Below are 25,483 nucleotides of genomic sequence, written 5' to 3'. Positions count from 1 at the left end.
GCCCTTTCAAATCTGAACTTGAAGGTTCCACTTCAGTGCTGTGTTACCTCGTGCTCTCTCTCTAATTCCTCAATGTGTGTCAAAGTAATCTTTCATCTTTCTAATGTTTTATTGAAGTATTACAAAGTCACATTTTATTTGGCCTGTTTGCGTGTCGCTACTATGCAAATGTGTTATCAGTGGTTTCTGGGCCCATTTCCTTATTGTTCTGTTGCTTGAAAACCACAAGGTCAAAGTACTTAGATTTTCCCGTTCTCTGTAAAACCATAAATACCGATTCTGTTCCTGTCACTCAAGCAGCAAAGCCACACAACCACAGCTATGAAAACAGAAACAGCTATTGTACTTTGATCAAATACATTGACTCTGTACCGGTACCCCCTGTATATTGCCTCGCTACTGTTATTTTACTGCGGCTCTTTAATTATATGTTATCTACATTTTTTACTTATCTATTTTTTTTTTACTTAACACGTATTTTTCTTAAAATTGCATTGTTGGTTAAGGGCTTGTAAGTAGGCATTTTAACCTTAAGGTCTACACAAATTTGGCGCATGTGACAAATAGAATTTGATTTGATTTGATATTCAACACCTAGCGCTACGTATTTCTGTTGCTTAATTTCCTTACACACCCCACATGCACACCGAGACACACTCAACAACACGCCAACACCTTTTCCCATTTCGCTTTTTAATAGACAGCACTCAATCGCCCAACTGATAAAGAGTAAGCATATGTTCAATTTGCATAAACCTAATACATTTACATGATAGAGATGCTCTCCAAGACTTGACAGGAGGTGATGAGATAATAAGGAAGTAACAGGCGAGGCAAATGTCTCTCTCTCTCTCTCTCTCTCTCTCTCTCTCTCTCTCTCTCTCTCTCTCTCTCTCTCTCTCTGTGTGGTTGTTTCAAGCAGAAAAAAAAGAGAAGTAACAATAAAACAAGTTGCAGACAGCCATGATATGAGATCAGAGGTGACCGAGAGGAGGACGTGTGAGAAAATGAAAAGTCAACACTGGTGGAATTAAGCAAATAAAGGATCGGTGTAGGATAATCAGGACACGAAGATAACCTAGGAGGGCCAAGATACTGTTGCTTTTAGTGGATAATAATTTCAGTAGAAAATAGTCATTGGTGTTAGTGCATTTTCAACATTTGTACCGTGCCTTGGCATGGTGTGGTCTTCGTCACTAGCAATGGGATTATCTCACGTTATAATGTGCCTCTGTGTGGCAGGAGTGTGGGTGAGTCATTTTCCCTTTGCTTCTTGTGTCACTTGAATAGTCCGGGCCTCTGTGGTTTGACGTATGCTAGTGGTTTGATAGTTTTTAAAACTTTGTCTGCTTGAAAACAGTTTGTTAAGAGCAGAAAATATGCCTATATCAATTAAAGCTTAAATGAAAAGGCAACAACACTTGAATCAGTACAGTGCACATGAATTGCTGCGTTACGCAGGTTTTGGGTCTATTTTCTTGGAATTCCAATTCAAGGAGTTAAAAATAAACAATTATTGAGTTGGAATTCAATTTTTTTCCCCTGAAGGGACTGAATTCAAATGGAATTGACTCTAACAGGTGTACTGTTAAATATAGATATTGTACAGTAACATTTTATGACTGACTTTGTTAAAAGCAGCAAACAAAATATATTTGTTATACAAAGTAATTCAATACGAATTTGCTTCTACACAGGCAGCCCAATTCTGATCTTTTGCCACTAATTAGTCTTTTGACCAATCAGATCAGATCAATAATTGGGCAAAATGTCAGAATTGGGCTGCTTGTGAAACACAGCCTAAGGAGACATACCTTTAATGCATCTTGCTGTAGAGTTCGCTCTGAAATTATTTTCTTATCAAAAGGCAGATACTCCTCCAACCAGATGATTGGAAACTGATCTCTGATACTCTATAAGTCTAGCTGCTGTCGGACATCAGCTGGAATTTTGACATTTACTGTAGTCAAAATGAGATCGATTTATTGGGGGAGATATGCAACCCTTATGAATGCAACCATCATACACTTTCTTCAATGTTCCTAACGCTTTAAAGGGGCAGTGCAGTCAAAAACGTGATTTTCCTTTTATTCTGATATTTACACACTATGAGGTCGAAATAACACCCTGTGAAAGCTTTAAAAATATCTTTAAAAAATGCCTGGAATTTCAACCTGTTCCGGTGGGAGGGAGTTTTTGGACCACAATCTGATCAAATTATTCTGACCAATGACCAGTCATCCTATATTTGCATATGTATCCTCCTAATTTGAAGGGGTAGGCTCTAGTCCAGAGTCTAGATTATCCTATCCGCCAATCAGGGCTGTATATGTAAATATATTTACATTTGTATCACACGATCAGGCTGAGCATTTCAATGGCAAAAGGAGGCACAGGGAAATAAATAATAAAAACATGTATATTTTGAGTTATTCTCATGAAATAAACACACAGTGATTTATTGGACATGCAGTGGTGGCATTAAACATTGTTAGCTACTGATGGTTAGCCGTAACTGGTTTTGCAAGTTTACATTGGAATTAGGAATAGGCCCGTTTGAATGGTCAATTGAATTATAACACAGTCGCATGTAATTAAGGCTGAATAAGATCCCCTTAGATAGCGTGAGTTATTTTTGGACCTCTGAGGTTTGTGTCACAATTTGGGGAAATACACAATCATTTCCAGAGAACTGATGTTGTAAGCGATAGACTCTGTCCTGCATATATTGTACAAATACTGTACAGTTGTTCTTTGGTTCCCCATGATACTGTATACTAGTAAGACACTAATCAACATAGCCTACTACACTGCCTTATACAAGTACTATAAGTAGTAGGAGAGACTAATAAGGTGAAAGCAAACACATTCAAGCTGACATTGCGTGAATATGCTTGTTACAGAAAGCTGAAAACCACAAGCGAATCATTTGGGCAAATGTCTATTGGTCGCTATTGGTGAAGTATAGAAACATGCATGCTAACAGTTTGGGATTTCGAGAAGGGAGGGAGGGCCATTTCAGATAATTCACATGGTTTGATTTACAACGTTCGGGTAATGGAGAAGAGAAAAAGCAGAAATGACAACAGCTGTATGAAATGTAAAAGCAGGAAGGGGGAGCAGAAGGAGTGTGAGAGCACACTTTGGAGAATCAGTCAGATGTGTAGTTCATTTGACAGCTGTTATAACCCACCTACTAAATATAGTTATACGGAAGCTATGTTAGTGTGTGTGTGTGTGTGTGTGTGTGTGTGTGTGTGTGTCTTGCCACCAGTGTCCCGTCTTTTTGTATGTTCTTCTAACATAGCTGTAATTCTGCTTTCAGTGTCAATCAACTACACCTTCAATCCCATCTTCAACCCTTAAACCAAGTAAGTGTTCAATCTCGTACCCTGCATCATTTGACGGGTGATTGTGTTATGCTTTAACGTCGTGTACATGATATTTGAGTTATATTGCATGTCATAGCTAGGGCCCTGGGTTTTTGGTTAATCATGTAACATGGAAAAAGCTGAAAAGAAAGATTCAAATCCAGGCCATGTGAGATGATCAAAACAAAGCACAGGGCCCGAGTCATAGCAGATGAGACTAAGTCCTTTTTTTTGTTGTTGTTGGAGAACAATGATATTGCAAAACATTTTACTGACTGAATTGTTCTGTTTTGTGTCTCAGCTCCCACGGCGGTAACACATGTCACTGTGATAGGGCAAAATGAGACCAGTGTAACTCTGGAGTGGAGGAAGATTACCGGGTACACGTATGAACTGAAGTTCCAAAATGGGACATCATTGATAAACACCACAGAAACAAATCAGGAGCTAGAGACACAGACAGTCTCCTCTCTCACTGCTGGGACAGAATACAACTTCACTCTCTTCAGTGTACATGAGAGTGACAGGAGCAGTGGACTTAACTTTACAGCTGTTACTGGTAGGTGGACATTGGATACATTTTCAGCTATTAATATAGGTCTTTAAGATGTTCATACATGAAAGTATACAGTACACTGTACCTGTACAGTGAAATCATTTGCATACTGGTTTAAGGAAATACAACTGACCTTTAAAAAATAAAAAATAAACTTTTGTGTCTCAGCTCCTGTCAATGTAGATCATGACAACGTGACAGGGCAAAATGATACCAGTATAACTCTGCGTTGGAACAAACTGGAGAATGGCGTCGGGCTGTTATTGGCTGCTGTTCCGTGATAAAATACATGCATGCTTCTGTCATATTTGATTTGCCTCTCTGCTCCCCCCCCCCCCCCCCCCCCCAGCTCCCATCAGCGTAGCTCAGGTCAATGTGACAGGGCAAGAGGAGACTAATGTAACTCTGCAGTGGAACAAAGTGAATGGGAACGGGATCACTTATGAGCTGCAGTTCAGCGATGGGACTAATACTACCATCCCTGTATCTGATGTGGATGGATCGGTGACATACACAGTCTCACCTCTCAATGCTGGGACAAAATACGAGTTCCTTCTCTTCACTGTGTTCAAAGTAATACCAAGCAAGGGATACAATTTCTCCGCAATCACCCGTGAGTCTCTTGAGAATTGGATTCTGTGTCATTTCTTGCATCCTTAAATGCCTCTCAATGCCTGTCAATGTGTGCACTCATGACTGTAAGTCGCTTCGGATGAAAGTGTCTGCTAAATGGCATATAATATCTTGCTTATGATGTCTTAAGATAATATTACATCTACACATTCTAAAATCTACAAAGTGAGTGACATGAGTTGTGAACTCATAGTAAAATACATTGTGAATGCATTGTAAATATACTTTGCGAGTGCATTGTAGATACATTGTGAATGCATTGTGAATGCATTGTAAATATACTTTGCGAGTGCATTGTAGATACATTGTGAATGCATTGTGAATGCATTGTAAATATACTTTGCGAGTGCATTGTAAATACATTGTGAATGCATTGTGAATGCATTGTAAATGCATTGTGAATGCATTGTAAATACATTGTGAATGCATTGTGAATGCATTGTAAACACATTGTGAATGCATTCTAAATATACATTGTGAATGCATTAATTGTCATTGTCATCTTGCTGTCTTTCTATCTTAGGTCCCCTTGGTGTAGGTGATGTCAATGTGACAGGGCAAAATGAGACCAGTATAACTTTGCAGTGGAGCAAAGTGAATGGCACAGGGATCACTTATGAGCTGCTGGACACCTCTGGGACGAATACTATCATCCCTGCATCTGATGAAAGTGGAACAGTGACACACATAGTTTCACCTCTCACTGCTGGAGAACAATATACGTTCACTCTCTTCTCTGTGTTTGAAGGTGTCAGGAGTACTGTTGGAAGAAAATTGTCTGCAGTCACTGGTAAGTTTATTTATTTTTAGAAATTGGAGGGGGGGGGTACTAGATTGTCTTTCAGTATTTTCATGGATCACTCTTGTGTGAGATACATTAAATACTGATATATCTATAGCCATAAAAAAAAAAATATATATATATATATATATATATATATATATATATTTATATATATATATATATATATGGTTTGTCTTCTCAGAAATATTGTTATTAAATTTTAACATTTTAGATTTGGATTCATGCTTTTTAACTCTGGAATCTTCTGATGCTGAATAGTTATTGGGGTTATTTAAAGATCAGACATGTACGGCAGTCATTTTTGAAGCGGTGCATTGACTGTGTTGATTGGTTATGTTTCTTCTCTCTGTATTAGCTCCCCTTAATGTCGAGGCTGTCACTGTAACAGAGACATACCGAAATGAGACCAGTGTAACTCTGGAGTGGAAGAGGCCGGCGAAAGGAGTCTCTAGTTATGTGCTGCATTTCGACGATATGGAAAATAAAGACATTCCTAATGCAGGAGAAACAGTGACACATCAAGTTTCAACTCTCGAGCCTGGGAAAAGATATGCCTTCACCCTCTTCACTGTGTTTGAAGGCATCAAGAGCAGTGGAAAAAGCGACTTCACAGTAACAAGTAAATTTGCTTTTTTTTAACCTTGATTCCCAATTAGAATCATCGCACAGTTCTTACCCTAAAATTGTCCAGTTGTTTTATGTGGCCACAGTGAAAGTTCGCTATTCAAGTCGGTCCCACTTTATTTGGATAGTCCAGATGGTCTAGAGTTTCATATATTATGGAGAAGGATTGAGTCGAAAACTCAGCAGAAGTATTGCCTGAATAACACAGTCATTTGACACATAAAAACCTAATTCAGTCGTTAAATGTGAACACTATCAACAGAAGTCCCTTGCTTTTCCCTGCAGAGATAGTTTGCTCTACTTTATCCTGGGAGGTCACCAGCTCATCCATTCAGACTGTGCTCCTGTCCGAGATCGTCTCCATAGGAGAAGCCAATAATGGCAGTCAGACTCAAGTCGTCTCTAACAATAATGGCAATCTGTCATTCACTCTCCTTTACCCTGGGGCAGAGTACACACTGACTCTTTGGTTTGAAAAGGATTCTAAAAAACTTCCCTTGTGTGAACAGGTGGAGACTGTGGGTGAGTCAGTCTCTTACTTTGTCAAAGTGACCTATTGTGTTTAGTCCACTTTCCCACTAAATATATTAGTAGTCTAGCATTGATGTATTATGGTACACCTGTAGGACAGTGACTTTAGCAGGGAGTTAAGGTGAACTCTTCCTTCTTTTGTTTTAATCAGTTCCCCCAGCCCTGATAAGACCGAGATGTGACTATTTGTCCAGTGGCTACGCTTTCTCTCTGGCCTGGGATGTGCCGGAGGGAATATGGACCAGTGTGGAGGTGAATGTGACTGGGAAAAGCCCTCAGAGGGTGGAGGGAGAGTGGGTGAGGAAGGTGGACATTGATGGGGTTCAACCTGCCCAGACCTATCGAGTGTCTTTGGCCTCAATCTCTGGGCGTCGGATAAGTAAGGCTGTCTCTTTCAGCTGTAGTACAGACCCAAGAGGTGAGTGAGCCTAGCATTTATATTTAAGCATTTCATGTTAAAAGGTTCAATGATTGGTCAATGATACTTGTATTACCACCGATAACAGCATCTACACACAGCATGATGTGATATAGCTGCCATGCCTTCTTCTGGCGGAAAACCATGGGATCTCACCCGCTTCCTGTATTCAAAATGGAGAGCTTTTACATTTTGTTTTATATGATCTTTTGATACTAAAAGTGTGTTGCTCATTTGCTCAGATTACTCTTACATGTTTAGAAGTAAACCTATAACCCATTTATTAACATGTCATGCCCTATGCGCTCATACTAAAGCCCAGGTTTCTTCCCTATAGGGGTCATTGCAGGGTCAGTCATGGCTGTTCTGCTACTCTGCCTCCTGGTTTGTCTGGCTTTCTTCATATGGCTTCGGAAGCCAGAAATATTCAGGTCGGTGCGGCTGCCTTCACAATGACGTTAGATAAGGAAACCATGTGGACTCAATAATCAATGCTTTTCTTTTCCCGTTTCCAATAGCCGGCCCAAGTTGTTGTTTGTGGAATCCAAACTAACCAGCAATAAATTCAAGTATGTACAGTATAGAGTTCATTTTCAGTATTTAAGAGTCAGACTTCGCCTTAAACTCCAACCCTTTAGCGACTATGTGCAGCAAAGCCAAAAATACATGTATTAGACCCCACAGCTGTTAATAACAGTAACTACTTTGGAATATTCAACTGAGAACTTACTATCTTCCCTTTTTCCCCCAGAGCTATTCCCACGGGGAAGTTTTCAGACCACTACCACACAATGAGCGCTGACACGAACAGAGGATTCAGTGAGGAGTATGAGGTAGCGATAAGGATAACGTGCTCGCTCTGTTTGTTTCCATCATGGTGTTGGCAATGCAAAGTGGTTGGGCGATTGTCCAACGTTGCGTTCCCTACCGTATTAGAATGCATTTTTTTATTTTGTCGTCTTGTAAATCCATCTTGTTTGTCTGCGCATACAACTTTGGCGGACCCTTCTGAATATGTAAACATCCATTTGTTTTACTTTACTTTATGCACGATCTATGCTTCATATCTCTGTGCAGGACTTCGTCCCTGTTGGCACAGAGCAGACTCAAAAAGCAGCCATTCTGGAGGAGAACAAGAACAAGAACCGCTTCACCAATGTACTGCCGTGTAAGTGTACTCTGGCTGCCATTTCTACAGTACACATCATGTGAACAACATACCGTTGTTGAACTGACATCACCACTTTTTATTGCAATAGTTGAACTTTGTGTCAGCCAATCGACTAAGTATAATAGGGTGGATCAGATATCCCTCAGATTCCAGGCAGAGTTTTGGCTTAATCACCCCACCTGCAGATTTGATACAATTTGAGGTTATAGTTTTAATCGTTTTAATCCCCGAAGTGAAGTTGTTAAATCATCAAGCGTTTTAAATCCTTTCTCTCTCTCTCTCTCTCTCTCCAGATGACTGGTGTCGGGTGAAGCTAACCATCCTGAACCACAACATGAGCTCTGACTACATAAATGCCAATTACATGCCAGTACGTACAGCAGCATATCAGTCATGGATTTCCTAATACAGAGCAATGTCCATGTCCAGTCCTAGATATCCTATACAGCTATTCTTACTGTGACTGCAGTACTTAGGTCAGTACTAGAATGATCTACTATGTTGATCTCAACCTTGATAGCCTGCTGTAAAAGGCCTACTTACGGTAAAGGGTTGGCTTGAAACATTGCATAACACCAAAGGTCAACTTTCACCAATCTTACAAGTTTTTTGCCCCGTATATGTTTTCCAATACATCCCCACACAAACCTTTATGTCAGTTATAAAATAACAATATTCTAGTGTCACGTTACGATATCGCTGAATAATATGATGCCTTAGAGGAAGTTCTTGCCCCTGTAAATGTTTACACATCTGAGTCATCATGGATTACTCTAAGTCAAATAGGTGTGTTTTCTTAACCCGGGTGCTTCTTGTCTCAGGGCTACGGTAACAGCAGACAGTACATCGCTGCACAGGGTCCCCTGCCCACCACCGTCGACGACTTCTGGAGAATGATCTGGGAGCAAAGGGTAAAGGGTGTGGTCATGGTAACCAACTGCACCGAAGGAGGGAGGGTGAGTCCTGTTGGAGTCCTCCTTATAATGTGTTTGCTTTGCATTGTGTGTGTGGAGACTGTGGTGACATCACAGATAAACCGTGATAGTCATAGAAATAGAATCACTAGAACGGGCAAAGCCCCTCAGAACATGGCAATTTGACGGATTTCATTCTATGTACTGTATTTATATAGAAACAATGACCTATTCTGTCTGTGTCTCCCTAGACTAAATGTGAGCAGTACTGGCCTTTGGACTACACCCCTTGCCTGTACGGAGACCTGTTGGTAACAGTCAGGTCAGAGAAAAGGGAAACCAACTGGACCCTGCGGGAGTTTGTAGTGAAAAGTGTAAGCAAAGTGCTTGTTCTACTTATGAAACCTGGGTCATCATGTTCAGTAGGGCACACAGTTGCAAAACGTTCTGCTACAAAAAATGACCATCTCTGATCTTATTGGACAAGATCAGGTAGTTCCTTTCGGTAGCACTCTGTTTCAAAATGTTCTCTCCCTTCTGAACACCCCCCTGGACAAGGTTTTCAGTGCCTTCTCTGCTTACTACCCGTGTGAATGTCGCCTCTGCATTTAAATAATTCTGTCTTCCAGAGGGACACATCCGAGGAGCGCCCTGTGAAACACTTCCACTTCACGGCCTGGCCCGACCACGGAGTCCCAGAGGGAACGGAGGCTCTGATCCAGTTCAGAGGACTGGTCAGACAGCACATAGAGAGCCAAGAGAACAGCGGACCCACTGTGGTGCACTGCAGGTAACGTACAGTACCTACAACACCCAGCCATTACTCTACACAGAGAAAAATTCTAAATAGGGATGTGCAATGTGGCCACGCTATTGCGGTGTTCGAAGAATGCACCGTTAACCAACAAGTGAGGGTGTGTTTTCAATGACTGGTGGTGACAGTTCAAGTATAGGCCTAGTTTTAGGTGGTCTCTTCATTGAACTGTATTGTTCTGTGCTCTATCTGTAAACGTGTACATTATGTTTACATCACTCTCCCTGTCTCTCAGTGCTGGGGTGGGGAGGACGGGCACCATCATTGCTCTGGACGTGATGCTACAACAGCTGGAGAGGGAGAAGGCGGTGGGAATCGCTGCCTTTGTGCACAAGATGAGGCTGAGTCGGCCGCTCATGGTTCAGACCGAGGTAAGGCCTGAGTTAGCCTCATAGAAACGATCACCGCATTAACGCTAGGTACTACCCTAAAATATGGACAATATCTATTGATTAGGGTTGGGCGATATCTAGATTGTCATACCGTTTCTGTACCATACTGGGGTATACGGTATTACCGAACGTGCACAAAACAATTTAGGCAACAGTGATCTTGAATGTCTCTGCTGTAACCTAGAAGCTTGATCTTGACATCTAGCCACTTAGCTAGCAAGTTAGCAAACCAAATGCATAGCTGGAGGCCTGAGCTGGATATCATTTATTTGACACATCTTTACATTTCTTTGTTATACATAACTTGTAGTTATAATCAGTGGCGTAACACACAGCTCCGCAGCCCTGCCCTCTTTGGGTTTAATGACTAAAGGGTTGATAAAAAATGAATGCATGACTTATGAGGCTCCATTTGTGGCTTATCATGGCCATTTACACTCTTTTAGTCGCAGTATGTTTTCCTGCACCAATGCATCATGGATTCTCTGGAGCCCAAAGAGAAGATGATACAAGAGGCCCTTTATGAGAACTCGGACCTGATCTACGCCAACGCCACAGCACTGAGGGAGTTCCAAGCTGCCAATCCAAAGGCCTGAAGATAAGGCCATGGATTGTCTGCTGTGAGCTCGTTTTATTTTTCCAATCACTTTGGAACATTTTTCAGATGTAAATGGTATGTATACTTGAAAAACTCTCTTAAGTACAAAATTGTAAACTGATAACACTTGTAATGCCCCTTACTTAAGCAATAGTGCTCAAGGAGGTGTGCTATATGGTCAATATACCACGGCTATGGGCTGTTCTTAGGCAAGCTGCGTCGCGCTGGCCATATATCACAAACCCCCGAGGTGCCTTATTGCTATTATAAACTGGTTACCAACGTAATTAGAGCAGTAAAAATAAATGTTTTGTCATACTTGTAGTATACGGTCTGATATACCATGGCTGTCAGGCAATCAGCATTCAGGGCTTGAACCACCCAGTTTATAATTCACTATTATTCCCAATGGTAGCACATAGCGACTCTTTCCACATTGTCCTATTGAAGCACACAGGCTGATGGAGGAGGATGATGAAGTATTTACAGCCACATCCATGTATGATTTGTTTTTACCTTCCAACATAAATTCATGTCAAATTGATAGATTTATGAGATAAAAATATAGAAATGTAGTCTTCAGCAGTTATCAAACTATACATGTTAACTAGTTCACTGGTTCGAATCCCTGAACCGACTAGCTGAAAAATCTGTCTATCTGCCCTTGAAAATGGCATTTAACCATAATTGCTCCTTAAAGTCACTCTGGATATCAGTGTCTGCTAAATTACAAAAATGTAAATGTAACTAGGCAATACATCATTTTGGTTCAGTAGTTATTCGTTTTGAACAGTTTGAGTTAATTGTATTGTTAACAAATGACAAATCATATCAAAAGTAAAGTCAATATTACATTTTGAAAAGCAGATACTTACACTGAACAAAAATATAAATGCAACAGGCAACAATTCCAAAGATGTTACTGAGTTACAGTTCATATAAGGAAATCAGTCAATTGAAACAAATTCATTAGGTCCTAATCTATGGATTTCAAATGACTGGGCAGGGGTGCAGCCAGACCCACCCGCTGGGGAGCCAGGCCCAGACAATCAGAATGAGTTTTTCTCCATAAAAGGGCTTAATTACAGACAGAAATACTCCTCAGACCACATGTAAACACCCCCCCCCCCTCAGACGATCCATCAAGCGAAGTAGCCGGATGTGGAGGTCTTGGGCTGGCGTGGTTACACATGGTCTGCTGTTGTGAGGCCAGTTGGACGTACTGCCAAATTCTGTAAAACAATATTGGAGGCTGCAAGTGGTAGAGAAATTAACATTCAATTATTTGGTAACAGCTCTGGTGGACATTCCTGCAGTTAGCATGCCAATTGCATATTGCCTGAAACATCTGTGGCATTGTGTTGTGTGACAAAACTGCCCATTTAAAAGTAGCCTTTTATTGGCACCAGCACAAGGTGCACCTGTGTAATGATCATGCCGTTTAATCAGCTTCTTGATATACCTCACCTGTCAGGTGGATGGATTATCTTGACAAAGGAGAAACGCTCACTAACAGGAATGTAAACAAATTTGTGCACAACATTTGAGAGAAATAAGACTTTTGTGCGTATGGAAAATATGTAGGACTTCTTTTTCAGCTCATAACTTTACATGTTTAGATTTTTGTTCAATGTAGACTGAATATGTATCCAAATTGAAAGAATGATTTGGTGCAGTGAACAAGTGACTGAATGTTTGTCGTAATCAGTCAATTAAAAACGTTAAGATTTGAATCATGAGCCTTTTTGCTGATCTGTTTTGAGTTGTGAAAATGTACCATATGTTTGTGAAAATTGCACCAATGTGATTGACTTAAAAACAAAAAGTTTAATCTTGCTCATTTCTTCTGTATGTTAAGATTTTTATTTAAATATATTCACATGTACATAATGTTTAAGCATATATTGTATGTAATCATTCACTGGCTATGTTCAGGAGAATTCAGCACACTTCACATTCACCTAGGTACCTTTTTTTATCATTGTGTTAGAAAATGCTGCTTGTGTTCTCAATAAATGTCAATTTTAGCCTATCAATTTCTAAATTGCAATTGAAATGATTCATGAAGGATTAGATTTTTACTTGACGTTTATTGACAATGCATAAAAACATGTAAATAGATAAACCCAAAGTATTGTCATTTGGTTTTCATGTATCACAAAGCGTGATAAAATAAAATACTTTTTGTCAATCCAGTAGCACCTATTTTCACAAACTGTTATAATAAGGGACCGAACCATCCTCCTATTAAACCCAAATGTCAACAACCATTTTATACAAATATTTCCATTGTTCTCAGTCTGAAATGCCGTCATTCCCGGAGGAATGCGAGAAATAAATGCCGATAATGGCAGCTCTGGATTTCTCTGCGTAGCTAGGCACCTCCACCACCGGCACCTGGTGATTCTCGGCCGGGTGCATAGTCTCTAGCACGGTATCGTTGAGCACAGGCACCGAGAACTTCTTGGCGATGTTATGCAAGACGCAGCAGGCCTTGATGATCTCAGCCTTCTTGTCCAGACTGTTCTGCTGCACGTGGCCCAGATTGGCCAGGCACCTGAAGCGCCTCTTCACCAAGGTGATGGTCCTCTGGAGGACCGAGTGGATCATGCCGTGGGCTGCATTGAACCGCCGATCCGCTTTCTCTTTGGCTGGTGAAACGGTCGTCAGGAGGTGTCTGCTCAACGCATAGCCTTTTCCGGCTTTGTGGGATCAAACCAAAAAAAGAGGAAGTATGAACATTGGTGAAATCTGCTGAAAACAAATGCATAAAGTGTTCAAGACACAGGGTAAAAACTATTCTTCCAAACGATAAAGATCCTTCCAGTTTACCATGAAATACAGTTCATTGATTGTCAATTCATCTTCCACCCTGATTATCCCAATTTGTTCACAATCACAGACTTTTTTTTTTTGTTTTAACACTGACGGAGTGACCCACCTAAAGTTAGACCACTGTTTATGGTCTAACTCACTCAGAACTGTTCCAGACCAACGCCAACTTACCTGATTTCAGCTTGTTGATGGTTTAAAACGGATGTTAGTACTGGGCTGAAACAGCCTGCACACTTAATAGCGCTCCAGGACCCGGAGTTGGTGACCCTTCATAACAGGGGTGGCTAGTGGGTCTGCACAGTATTTCTAGTTATAAGAAATGCATAAAACATATTCCTGTGTAGAATTAGCTTACCAATGATCCAATGCGTCCCATGTGCTCCATGCTTTAGCTGCTGGGCAATATCCGACATATCCCATATGGTTTGCTCTGGTGTGCTGCCAACGCAGCAGTTTTCAACACTCATTAAATTCCCTTCACAATCGCATATGACTTGGGTCATGACGGTGTGGTTATCCATTGTGTTCCGAAAAGCTTCCTTGTCGTGATGAGGTGGTCTCACCTTGACATGCATGCATCCCACCAAGCCCATGGAGGTCGGAATCCCGCATATTTTCTTGATCTCGTGCGCCACATTTGCTCGTTCCTCACCATTCGCCGGGAAAGTGATAAACTCCCTGACCATACCTGACAACACTTTGGAGACATTGTTGATGACTTCGTGAATCTCCATTTGCTCCATTTGAATCATATCTACGACTTTGGTCGACAAAATACCATTTACGTAATAGTCCAGTGCCACTATCACCATTTCATCGACGGAAGGTCCATTCATTTGCTGGAGCGTGGCTTTCATCCGGAGCCTGACGCAATCCGTGATGAAACTTATGCAAGGTCTAGTTAAACGGAACCTCTCAAATAAATAATCATCATTGTAATCGCCCAAGTAGTTTTTCTGTGGCTCTGGGAAGTTGTTTACCTCGGCCTCTTCGTCGTCCTCGTAGAGTTCTGCTTGAGCAGCTAACCACACAGCGGGAGCAAAAGCCATGTCTAGGCTAGACTAACAGGCAAATGTTTGCAGAGAAAGAACCCGTGTTGGATGCTCGGCATGGAATTAGAACATTCCGGCAAGCTACTTATCTAAATCCTAAACATGTCACATTTCATTCACGTTAAGCTTCAAATACACAAGTTTCTTTGCGCCGAACGATTGTAAACAATGAAAAACGTGGTGGAGGAAGGAAGTACATCTTCATTGGTGGACATGGTCTGTAAAGGGTACACCGCCATCTATGGGCTGGAGGACTCGAGAAGCCTTTGCTGCAAATGCACAGAATGACACGTATTTTACAGACTCTCAAAATAATGTATTGACAAAATCAGTGGTGGGAAAAAAGTCCTCAATTCTCATACTTGAGTAAAAGTAAAGATGCCTTTAATAGAAAATTACTCAAGCTAAAATAAAAGTCACCCAGTAAAATACTACTTGAGTAAAAGTTGAAAAGTATCTGGTTTTAAATGTACTTAAGTAGATTGGTGGAAAAAAGGACTAAGTAAATGCTATACATCAAATTCCTTATAGCAAGCAAACTAGATGGCACGATTGTCTTATGTTTTTAGTGTACAGACTGCCAGGGGCACACTCCAACATTTCATGTACAAATGCTGCATTTATGGTTAGTGAATCCACCAGATCAGAAGCAGTAGGGATGACAACGCGTTACATGAAGTGGACCATATTGACGTCTTGCCTGAGCATTCGTAATGTAACGAGTACTTTTGGGTGTCAGGGAAAATGTATAATGTATAATAGGAGTAAAAAGTACATATTTTCTTTACTTAGTTACTTTACACCACTATATACCATATATTGTATTCCCAAATTCAGAATATCAAATTTAAATGAAAATATGGCAAACCTTATCATTTCCCTCTCAATACATCAAAAACAAAATCAATTAGTAAGAATGAGATGTAGCGTGCCTCGCCCTTCTGAGTGGATATCGACCCCTTTCCAGTACACGGCACACTGACCGACTTATTGGGGGCAGTAAGAAAGCCATCGTCATCTACGCCTTTTCAACATAGCCTAGATTTACGTTTTGATTACTCCTAAAAAAAAGAATAACTGTCTTGGGTTCTCATATGCTTACAACTATGTTTTGATTCTTGCATGAACAGTCCCTAAGATTATATTCGGTTGTGATCTTTGCAAAATAATTGATTTGCGATGATGACACAAACATTATATTAAGCAGGACATTCAGACGAGCCTTAATATGTAATTCTAATCCAAAGGTAGTGTGAAATGCACTTTTTTTTTTGCGGCCGTTCTATAAGAACTCCCTTTTGTTCTGCCACTAACTGGCGCGGATCGCCCTCATGCGGCAATGTTTGCCACCTACAGGTATGGATCAGATTTGGCCCCCTGCCATTTCATTACAAAGACACATAAATCCCCTGCATTATGAATCTCAAAAACTTCCAATACCGGAATTCTTATATTATTAGCTCATTATTTTCATTAGATGACCTAATATAACTGGGTACTCCAATATTTACTAGTAGCCTACCTTATTAAGTGTACACGAGACCCTCAGAAATGCTTTGTTAAAAGGCCCAGTGCAGCTGTTATTATTTTGATATCAAATATTTCTGGGTAACTATTTAAGTACCTTACTACATTTCCATCCACAGTTTTTATGCGAGTAAAGTCGTACTGTATAAAATAAATCACGACAGCTCTGATGGAAACAATTTTATAAATTCCGACAGACCATTTGTTCGTTCGACATGTTGGGATCTTTTTGTGTCAGTTAAAATGTATTATGCGAGAAATGGCGGTGGAAACGCCTTTATTACCAAATATTGATATAATAACCATGATATCGAAGTAAACTTGAGAGTCACGCAATGACATACACTGTGGTCCTCCCACTACGACTCAGGAAACCATGCAGTTTATTAGGCTGCAGATAAAATACATTCTGATGAAATTCACAGGGTGGGGAAAGTGCACGGTGATCTTGATGCACATTTCCAAGGGTCTTATTCTGGTGACATGATGATCGATGCTTGACTGCCGTTTGACAAATAAAAATATTCTTGCTCATATCTATAGTAATCTCATCATGTAGACTAGCCTACCAGCACTGTATCTGCGAACTGTTGGCTAGGGCGCACGCACCAAAACTTTGGGGGACAAAACTACCAGTAGAGTTAAAAATGTGATGTCCCCATGGATTGCTGATTAGAAGGTCATGTTTAAACTTTATTTTCAACCAGCAACTATCAGGAAGTAACACTGGTATAAAACAGAGAAAAAAACAGAAATTTGACTGCACTGGGCCTCTGTAACCTGAAATTTGTATTTTGTGTGTTCTGCCTGTCATTCAAGATGGTTTGTGTTTATAGATAATAACACACTCAAACAGAAACAACACAAAAACATCACAACATCACAACCACAACCACAACAGCTGATGCACACCATGACAGGTTCACACCTGTCCATGAACACACAAAAATACACAGTAGCCTCTCCTTTCAGTACACATATACATATCGAAATCCAACATGATTATGTCTGTTGGGAAATGCCAACGTAAGGTTTCCAGATTTTTTAAAACTTAATTCGATAAAACACAGAATCTATTTGAATGTAACAACATAGTGGAGCCCTCCAGTTCGTTAGTGACATTGATGATGCTTTCCGATTTATACAGATGGGCAAAAAAGTATTTAGTCAGCCACCAATTGTGCAAGTTCTCCCACTTAAAAAGATGAGAGAGGGCTGTAATTGTCATCATAGGTACACTTCAACTATGACACACAAAATTAGAAAAAAAAATTCCTGAAAATCACATTGTAGGATTTTTAATGAATTTATTTGCAAATTATGGTGGAAAATAAGTATTTGGTCACCTACAAACAAGCAAGATTTCTGGCTCTCACAGACCTGTAACTTCTTCTTTAAGAGGCTACTCTGTCCTCCACTCGTTACCTGTATTAATGGCACCTGTTTTAACTTGTTATCAGTATAAAAGACACCTGTCCACAACCTTAAACAGTCACACTCCAAACTCCACTATGGCCAAGACCAAAGAGCTGTCAAATGACACCAGAAACAAAATTGTAGACCTGCACCAGGCTGGGAAGACTGAATCTGCAATAGGTAAGCAGCTTGGTTTGAAGAAATCAACTATGGGAGCAATTATTAGGAAATGGAAGACATACAAGACCACTGATAATCTCCCTCGATCTGGGGCTCCACGCAAGGTCTCACCCCATGGGGTCAAAATTATCACAAGAATGGTGAGCAAAAATCCCAGAACCACACGGGGGGACCTAGTGTGCAGAGAGCTGGGACCAAAGTAACAAAGCCTACCATCAGTAACACACTACGCTGCCAGGGACTCAAATCCTGCAGTGCCAGACGTGTCCCCCTGCTTAAGCCAGCACATGTCCAGGCCCGTCTGAAGTTTGCTAGAGAGCATTTGGATGATCCAGAAGAAGATTGGGAGAATGTCATATGGTCAGATGAAACCAAAATATAAGTTTTTGGTAAAAACTCAACTCGTCGTGTTTGGAGGACAAAGAATGCTGAGTTGCATCCAAAGAACACCATACCTACTGTGAAGCATGGGGGTGGAAACATCATGCTTTGGGGATGTTTTTCTGCAAAGGGACCAGGACGACTGATCCGTGTAAAGGAAAGAATGAATGGGGCCATGTATCGTGAGATTTTGAATGAAAACCTCCTGTATGTAATAGGGTTCCTTTAAAAGAAAAATCTCCAACAGAGATATGATATTTCTGGGTGCATTACACGCTTTCTGGTAGGAGTGTAGTAAAAGGTATTTTAAAATGCGATCATTTATTTCTAAGGTTGTAGGAGCAAATACACTATACAGTACAGTTGAAGTCGGAAGTTTACATACACTTAGGTTGGAGTCATTAAAACTCGTTTTTCATCCACTCCACACATTTCTTGTTAACAAACTATAGTTTGGCAAGTCGATAAGGACATCTACTTTGTGCATGATGCAAGTAATTTTTCCAACAATTGTTTACAGACAGATTATTTCACATATAATTCACTATATCACAATTCCAATGGGTCAGAAGTTTACATACACTAAGTTGACTGTGCCTTTAAACAGCTTGGAAAATTCCAGAAAATTATGTCATGGCTTTAGAAGCTTCTGATAGACTAATTGACATCATTTGAGTCAATTGGAGGTGTAACTGTGGATGTATTTCAAGGCTGACCTTCAAACTCAGTGCCTCTTTGCTTAACATCATGGGAAAGTCAAAAGAAATCAGCCAAGACCTCAGAAAAAAAATGTGTAGACTTCCACAAGTCTGGTTCATCCTTGGGAGCAATTTCCAAACGCCTGAAGGGACCATGTTCATCTGTACAAACAATAGTATGCAAGTATATGCACCATCTGACCATGCAGCCATCATACAGCCCATGAAGGAGATGCATTCTGTCTCCTAGAGGTGAACGTACTTTGGTGCGAAAAGTGCAAATCAATCCCAGAACAACAGTGAAGGACCTTGGGAAGATGCTGGAGGAAACAGGTACAAAAGTATTTATATCCACAGTAAAACGAGTCCAACATCAACATAACCTGAAAGGCCACTCAACAACGAAGAAACCACGGCTCCAAAACCACCATAAAAAAAGCCAAACTACGGTTTGCAACTGCACATGGGGACAAAGATCGTACTTTTTGGAGAAATGTCCTCTGGTCTGATGAAACAAAAATAGAACTGTTTGACCATAAGGACCACCATTATGTTTGGAGGAAAAAAGGGGAGGCTTGCAAGCCGAAGAACACCATCCCAACCGTGAAGCACGGGGGTGGCAGCATCATGTTGTGGGGTGGCTTTTCTGCAGGAGGGACTGGTGCACTTCACAAAATAGATGGCATCATGAGGGAGGAAAATTATGTGGATATATATTGAAGCAACATCTGAAGACATCAGTCAGGAAGTTAAAGCTTGGTCGCAAATGGGTCTTCCAAATGGATAATGACCACAAGCATACTTCCAAAGTTGTGGCAAAATGGCTTAAGGACAACAAAGTCACGGTGTGGGAGTGTCCATCACAAAGTCCTGACTTCAATCCCATAGAAATGTTGTGGGCAGAACTAAAAAAGCTTGTGCGAGCAAGGAGGCCTACAAACCTGACTCAGTTACACCAGCTCTGTCAGGAGAAATGAGACAAAATTCACCCAACTTATTGTGGGAAGCTTGTAGAAGGCGACCTGAAACGTTTGACCTAAGTTAAACAATTTAAAGGCAATGCTACCAAATACTAATTGAGTGTATGTAAACTTCTGACCCACTGGGAATGTGATGAAATAAATAAAAGCTGAAATAAATCCTTCTCTCTACTATTATTCTGACATTTCACATTCTTAAAATGAAGTGGTGATCCTAACTGACCTAAGACAGGGAATTTTTACTGGGATTAAATGTCAGGAATTGTAAAAAAAAATAAAAATGTAAGTTTAAATGTATTTGGGTAAAGTGTATGTAAACTTCTGACTTCAACTGTATATACAAAAGTACAGTATGTGACCATTAGTGAATTGGCAACATATAACCTATTAATTATGTATAATTTGTCCTGCTATTTGTCCTGGTTTTTACAAATGGGTTGACATCCATGTTTTGGATAATCTAAGTCTAGCAAATAGTCTGTACAGTGCCGTAAAAAAGTATTTGTCCCCTTTCTGATTTTCTTTATTTTAGTATATTTTTGATTTTGAATGTTAACAGATCTTCAACCAAAACCTAATATTAGATTAAGGGAACCTGAGTATATACATTTGATTTAATAAACAAAATTATACAACAACCCAATCCCTCTGTGTGAAAAAGTAATTTCCCCCTTACACTCAATAACTGGTTGTGCCACCTTTAGCTGCAATGACTGCAACCAATTGCTTCCTGTAGTTGTTGATGAATCTCACATCACTGTGGAGGAATTTTGGCCCACTCTTGCACGCAGAACTGCTTTAATTCAGCAACATTTGTGGGTTTTCAAGCATCAAGTGCTCGTTTCAAGTCCTGCCTCAACATCTCAATTGAGATTAGGTCTGGACTTTTACTAGGCCATTCCATAACTTCAAATGTGTTGCTTTTGAACTATTTTCATGTAGACTTCAATGTGTGTTTTGGATCATTGTCTTGCTGCATGACCCAGCTGTGCTTCAGCTTCAGCTCACAGACAGATGGCCTGACATTCTCCTGTAGAATTCTCTAAAACAGAGCAGAATTCATGATTCCTACTAAGGCAAGTCGTCCAGGTCCTGAGGCAGTAAAGCATCCCCAAACCATCACACTACCACCACCATGCTTGAACATTGGTATGAGGTTCTTACTGTGGAATGCAGTGTTTGGTTTTCGCCAGACATAATGGGACCAATGTCGTCCAAAAGATTGACTCAAATGAGCCAAAAAACACCTTGAAGCACCTGGATGATCATCAAGGCTTGGAAGATTGTCCTATGGACAGATGAGTCAAAAGTAGAACGTTTTTTGGATGAAATGGGTCCCAATACCCCAATATCTATTTAATCAAGATATTAGTGTTTTATTTTCATTATGTTTTTTTGATTCCCATCCTCCAATTTGCCATAACAGAGTAAAATCCAAATTAGTCCATTTTAATCTCACTTTGTAACTGTAACCCCCAAAATATGAGGGGGGTGAATACTTTTAATAAGCACTGTAATCGTTTGTTTGGTCTTCGACAAGAGTAAAACTTCCCAGCTTTCTTCATCAGCTTGTTGGTCATCCCCAAAATGTACTTTACAAGACTGAACAGAATTCAGACCAATGCATTGCTTCATACATGATATGTGATGCCTGTTATTTACACTTGGGAACATGATGCTAGAATAGAACAGTATAGACTAATATAACAGATCAGAAAAGTAATATATTAGATTTAACATTGAATAGAATCAAATGGAATAGAATAGATTTATATAATTTAAATGATGCCATTCTATTCTACTAGGGCCCAAATACATTGTGCTGGCTTACCTGAGGTCTTCAGCACCCAAGTTATGGTCCTCCGTATGGGGCCATGAGGTCCCTGATCCGCTATAAACACTGTCTGAAGTATCATCCACCTACTGTACGTATCATCTGCGATGTGACAAACGTTTGGCCTCAGTACACATGCAGCGCTTAACTTGGCCAGATGATGTCTCCACGAGCCCAGATGGTATTATCGCTCGTCATAGACAGTCCTCCACAGAGACAGAGGTTGAATCACACCAACTGCTATCAGCACTCATGGTGACAGTTGTCAAGTAGAGCAGAGAAGCATGGATGATAGGTTTATTTCCATAATATTTCAGCAGTGCCATTCAGCATACCTTCGAGATGCTGACAGAGAGAAACAGGTGCATTCTCCACCCATAACAAATCAGAACCAATATGGTAGATAGGTCTTTCAATGTTTATATAAATGGTTCATTTAGTTGAACTGTAACCAAATACAACCAGGTGAGATATTTGATGCACAAAACGTTTTCTTCTGCTTATGTGTCATACATTGCATACTTATATTGCACAGTATACTTTTGCCAAGAAGTCAAGTGTATGCTGTACCAAAATGATTTAACACAACTTTGAATTAGTCACCTACTCTGTAGGTAAATAGGCTGTATAACATGCCAATCAAAGAGAGGGAGCAAACACGTTTTTAGTAAGAAAACATTGATTCATACATTATCAAAAGCATTTACAAATGCATAGGTTCATTTACAGCATTGACAAAAACCTATAGGATGATACAGATAGAAGATATTCCATTTTAATCGGAGACATTCAGTGTTGTGGTGCTGTTATGTAACAAATTACTACTGTAGGTTATGTTTCCATTTCTAGATCCCGCTCCACTCTGCCTCTATGAATACCTCTCTTTCTTTCTCCGTGGTCTGCGTGCTGCTTTCAGCTCTACTCTTTCCTCCCTCATATCACGACTGTTGTGATGTCAGCTATGCTTTATTAAAGGATGGGGACCTGTAGTCAAACGGGTGTGTGTGTGTGTGTGTGTGCCAGCGAACATGTAAATGTGTGTGTGAGTAAAATGTTAAATACGGATTACTTTTCGCCTATAGGCCTATTTACACGGACGCTTTCACAGTCGTGAGCCCATTGTTTTCTTCTTGGTTTAATTTTTTTTCTTCAAAGAAAGGTCATTGAAATCGTATCACAAGTTAGCCTCTTATATTCGTTTGGGTCCCCCCCACCCTCTCCCTTATTCTCTGACCCGCCCACATGTGTCATCTAAAAAGGGGGGTGGGGGACAGTGCAGAAGGTGACGCTCCTCCAAGCAAACAGAGAGACAGAAACGTGCGCGCGAAGAAATAGGGAGAGGAGTTGTCTACAGGCTATAAAATATCTCCATTGTGACATTGGGAGGAGGAGATCTAGAAAGAATTGAATGGTAGCTACACCCTGCGCGTAGAAGCGTAGAGTCACTATAGGGAAGACTGGGAATAATTTTTTTGGCAATAACAGAGGTGGGAGAGGGGCATCGAAACCGAGAAAAAAAATAGCCTGAGACAGTTTCTGTGTAAATTCTGATTCGTTGAATGCGTGAGAGTAATGTATTGTCGTCAGCATGATCTTAGGTAGAAGTAATAAGCGACAATAACGATAACTAAACGTAATTTTCAACAACAGACACTCCTATTTTGTCTTATTATTATTATTCGGAAAGAGACCCTGTCATCTGAAAGCCGACAGGACACTGCATGGATATTTTCTCTCAAAGCATACAAAAAAAAAAAAAACGACCTTACAAAGAAAACTACATTTTGATTGATCTTGTGAGTTAATGTGCGTGATCTTGCACGCACGCACGCACACGAAACGAACCCGAAACAAAAGCAAGTGAGTATTGATCGTGTGTGTGTATTTGTGAATTGATGTCATGTATTAAACACTATTTATTCGAAAATCATCGAGCCTTACAGGCCAAAAATAAAGGAAAAGCGTCTACGTTCAACAAGTATTGTTCCCTTCACTGTCAGACCTAATGCAAACGAGGGGTGTTTTTATTCAATAACAAGGTGAGCAATCAGTAAATCAGTACTATGTGTTCAAATAGCAAAACATAAAGCTCTCCACTGGGTTATCATATTAATATTCAGATAACTTATTGATAGTGTTACATAGCCCACACTCTTACTTACACTTTGATATATGTCAGATTATAACCTAACATTGCATATATGAGGTGGGCGTTTCCCCACCTAGACCAGTAAATAGGTCTTTATAGTTACATGTCTCTTAAAGGGATGTGTTTTTGTCTGAGCGTGGGAGTGCCTGTCTGTCTGTTGTTTTGCTAGTGTGTTTGAGTGTCTGTCTCATTCGGTGTGTGTGCGTGTGTAAATGGGTAGCACAGGGGAAGTGTCAAGGCCTGAAATGGAGGTTTGATATAGCTCTGTTGGGGAGGGGGGGGGGGGACGACGACGACGACGACAGGAAGGAAGGAAGGATGTGCATGGCATCTAAGGGACCACCTAATACAGGAAGTCAATAGTGGCAGTTTGATGTCTAGACTAGACGCTCTTTCTTCTTTAAACACTCTTCGTCCTATCCAGTCACATCATCAATAGTTGATCATTTTGTCAAGTTGACCAACCAACGATCCATCCACATTTTCACTCCATTATTTCTGTGTGCACAAAGTCTGTCCTCAGTTCTGCATATCGCTCTCTTTCCTAGTACTAAACTTTATTTGATTCGTGACCGTATGTAGGCTCTTATTGTGCTTAGGCTACCATCTGACTTCTGCACTTTCTGCACTCTTCATGTTGCTTCCTCTGCTTTCCCCCTTGTATTATCAATCTACAGCTGCATCTATAGATATTGAGGGTAACCCAGAAAACCTCCTTCTACTCTTAGAACAACGGCATGTATCAAAGGTTTATATTCGTGTATATACCAGTTGATATAATACTGTATAACTTGGTATACCCAATTTACAGTCTATGTTATAATTTTTTAAATAAATATACTAGACGTATAGGTAATAGATCCAACAATACAAGTATAATCCATAACTAACTGTGATTGTATTACATATATTACTCCAGGATATGTTCTAACTAACTACCTCTTCAACTCATATCTATATCCAACTCAAACAATAGATCTCCATCTTTCCCACGTTGCTTCACCCTTCCTAAATCTGTCTCATCTCCAGCTCTAACCGGGGTCGTGTTCATTAGGTGTGTTCGTTCACAACGGGAAATGTGGGCTTCTCACTGGACAAAAACCAAGTCGTTTTCTGCCATTTGGTGCCTAATGAACGTGACCCAAATCTATCTCAAATGCCTCTCTAACTCAATCCCAAAACCGTCACATAACCCCACATATCTCCTCCTAACTCTAACCTGTCTCTTTTTCATTAAATCAGGACTTTACCCCTCACCTTTAACTCTTAACCTGTGCAATTTCTCTCCCGTACTTCTCTCCGTTAACGTCTCGCTATTTTACTCCTTTACTGCTTTCCCATCCCTGACTTCAATGGTTAAACTTCACATCTCATTTCTAATTTCTTCACCTCCCCTCTCTTGAGTAGCCTATAATCATCAGCCGGTTCAAAGGTCAGGGACCATATTCATTAAGAGCCTCAGAGGATCAGTTTAGCCTTTTCAACCATAATTAATACAATTTATATGGATGGGGACAGGGGACGACGACATAATCCTAGATCAGCACTCCTACTCCCAGACATTTTTTAAATACAGACCCAGGGCTCTGAGCGGTAATGTACTG

The 25,483-nt window shown here is 40.3% G+C and overlaps 3 protein-coding genes across 5 annotated transcripts in view; 2 read left to right on the top strand and 1 right to left on the bottom strand.

Annotated features, from left to right (window-relative positions):
- The first annotated feature begins 643 nt into the window (after positions 1-643).
- ptprh (protein tyrosine phosphatase receptor type H) lies at positions 644-13,018 on the top strand. Its single transcript, XM_036946540.2, has 18 exons — positions 644-1,250; positions 3,326-3,371; positions 3,673-3,930; positions 4,277-4,540; positions 5,084-5,350; positions 5,721-5,984; positions 6,275-6,511; positions 6,672-6,938; positions 7,276-7,369; positions 7,457-7,507; positions 7,690-7,771; positions 8,016-8,106; positions 8,403-8,479; positions 8,931-9,065; positions 9,275-9,397; positions 9,653-9,813; positions 10,073-10,208; positions 10,676-13,018. Exons 1-18 carry the CDS (start codon positions 1,179-1,181, stop codon positions 10,823-10,825), a joined length of 2,775 nt encoding a protein of 924 aa, XP_036802435.2. The 5' UTR covers positions 644-1,178; the 3' UTR covers positions 10,826-13,018.
- si:dkey-197c15.6 (putative nuclease HARBI1) lies at positions 12,668-14,942 on the bottom strand. The gene is made up of 2 exons (XM_021565261.3): positions 14,018-14,942; positions 12,668-13,529 (listed from the first exon to the last, which is right to left on the bottom strand). The coding sequence occupies exons 1-2, from the start codon at positions 14,709-14,711 to the stop codon at positions 13,123-13,125; spliced, it is 1,101 nt and encodes a 366-aa protein (XP_021420936.2). The 5' UTR covers positions 14,712-14,942; the 3' UTR covers positions 12,668-13,122.
- Positions 14,943-23,005: 8,063 nt separating this feature from the next.
- The window catches only part of kcnc3b (potassium voltage-gated channel subfamily C member 3b), a 73,552-nt gene continuing 71,074 nt past the window's right edge, over positions 23,006-25,483 (top strand). Inside the window, exon 1 of one of the 3 annotated variants that reach the window (XM_090202302.1) lies at positions 23,006-23,590. The gene's annotated coding sequence lies outside the window, so the exon portion shown is untranslated. The remainder of the gene's footprint in view (positions 23,591-25,483) is intronic. The other 2 variants (XM_090202301.1, XM_090202303.1) reach the window with 2 other exon arrangements.

The sequence above is a fragment of the Oncorhynchus mykiss genome, chromosome 16, assembly GCF_057628025.1.
Source record: "Oncorhynchus mykiss isolate SJ-2025 chromosome 16, ASM5762802v1, whole genome shotgun sequence".
In the NCBI taxonomy this organism is placed as follows: Eukaryota; Metazoa; Chordata; class Actinopteri; order Salmoniformes; family Salmonidae; genus Oncorhynchus; species Oncorhynchus mykiss.
This window is presented reverse-complemented; position numbering and strand designations above follow the sequence as displayed.

Bases quoted from the DNA above. Each gene is read 5' to 3' on its own strand.
- ptprh (XM_036946540.2), top strand. From the start codon at position 1,179: ATGGTGTGGTCTTCGTCACTAGCAATGGGATTATCTCACGTTATAATG. The intron at 4,541-5,083 runs GTGAGTCTCTTG...TTTCTATCTTAG, and splicing joins CAATTTCTCCGCAATCACCC to GTCCCCTTGGTGTAGGTGAT. The intron at 9,814-10,072 runs GTAACGTACAGT...CCTGTCTCTCAG, and splicing joins CCCACTGTGGTGCACTGCAG to TGCTGGGGTGGGGAGGACGG.
- si:dkey-197c15.6 (XM_021565261.3), bottom strand. From the start codon at position 14,711: ATGGCTTTTGCTCCCGCTGTGTGGTTAGCTGCTCAAGCAGAACTCTAC. The intron at 13,530-14,017 runs GTAAGCTAATTC...GATCCCACAAAG, and splicing joins TGGGACGCATTGGATCATTG to CCGGAAAAGGCTATGCGTTG.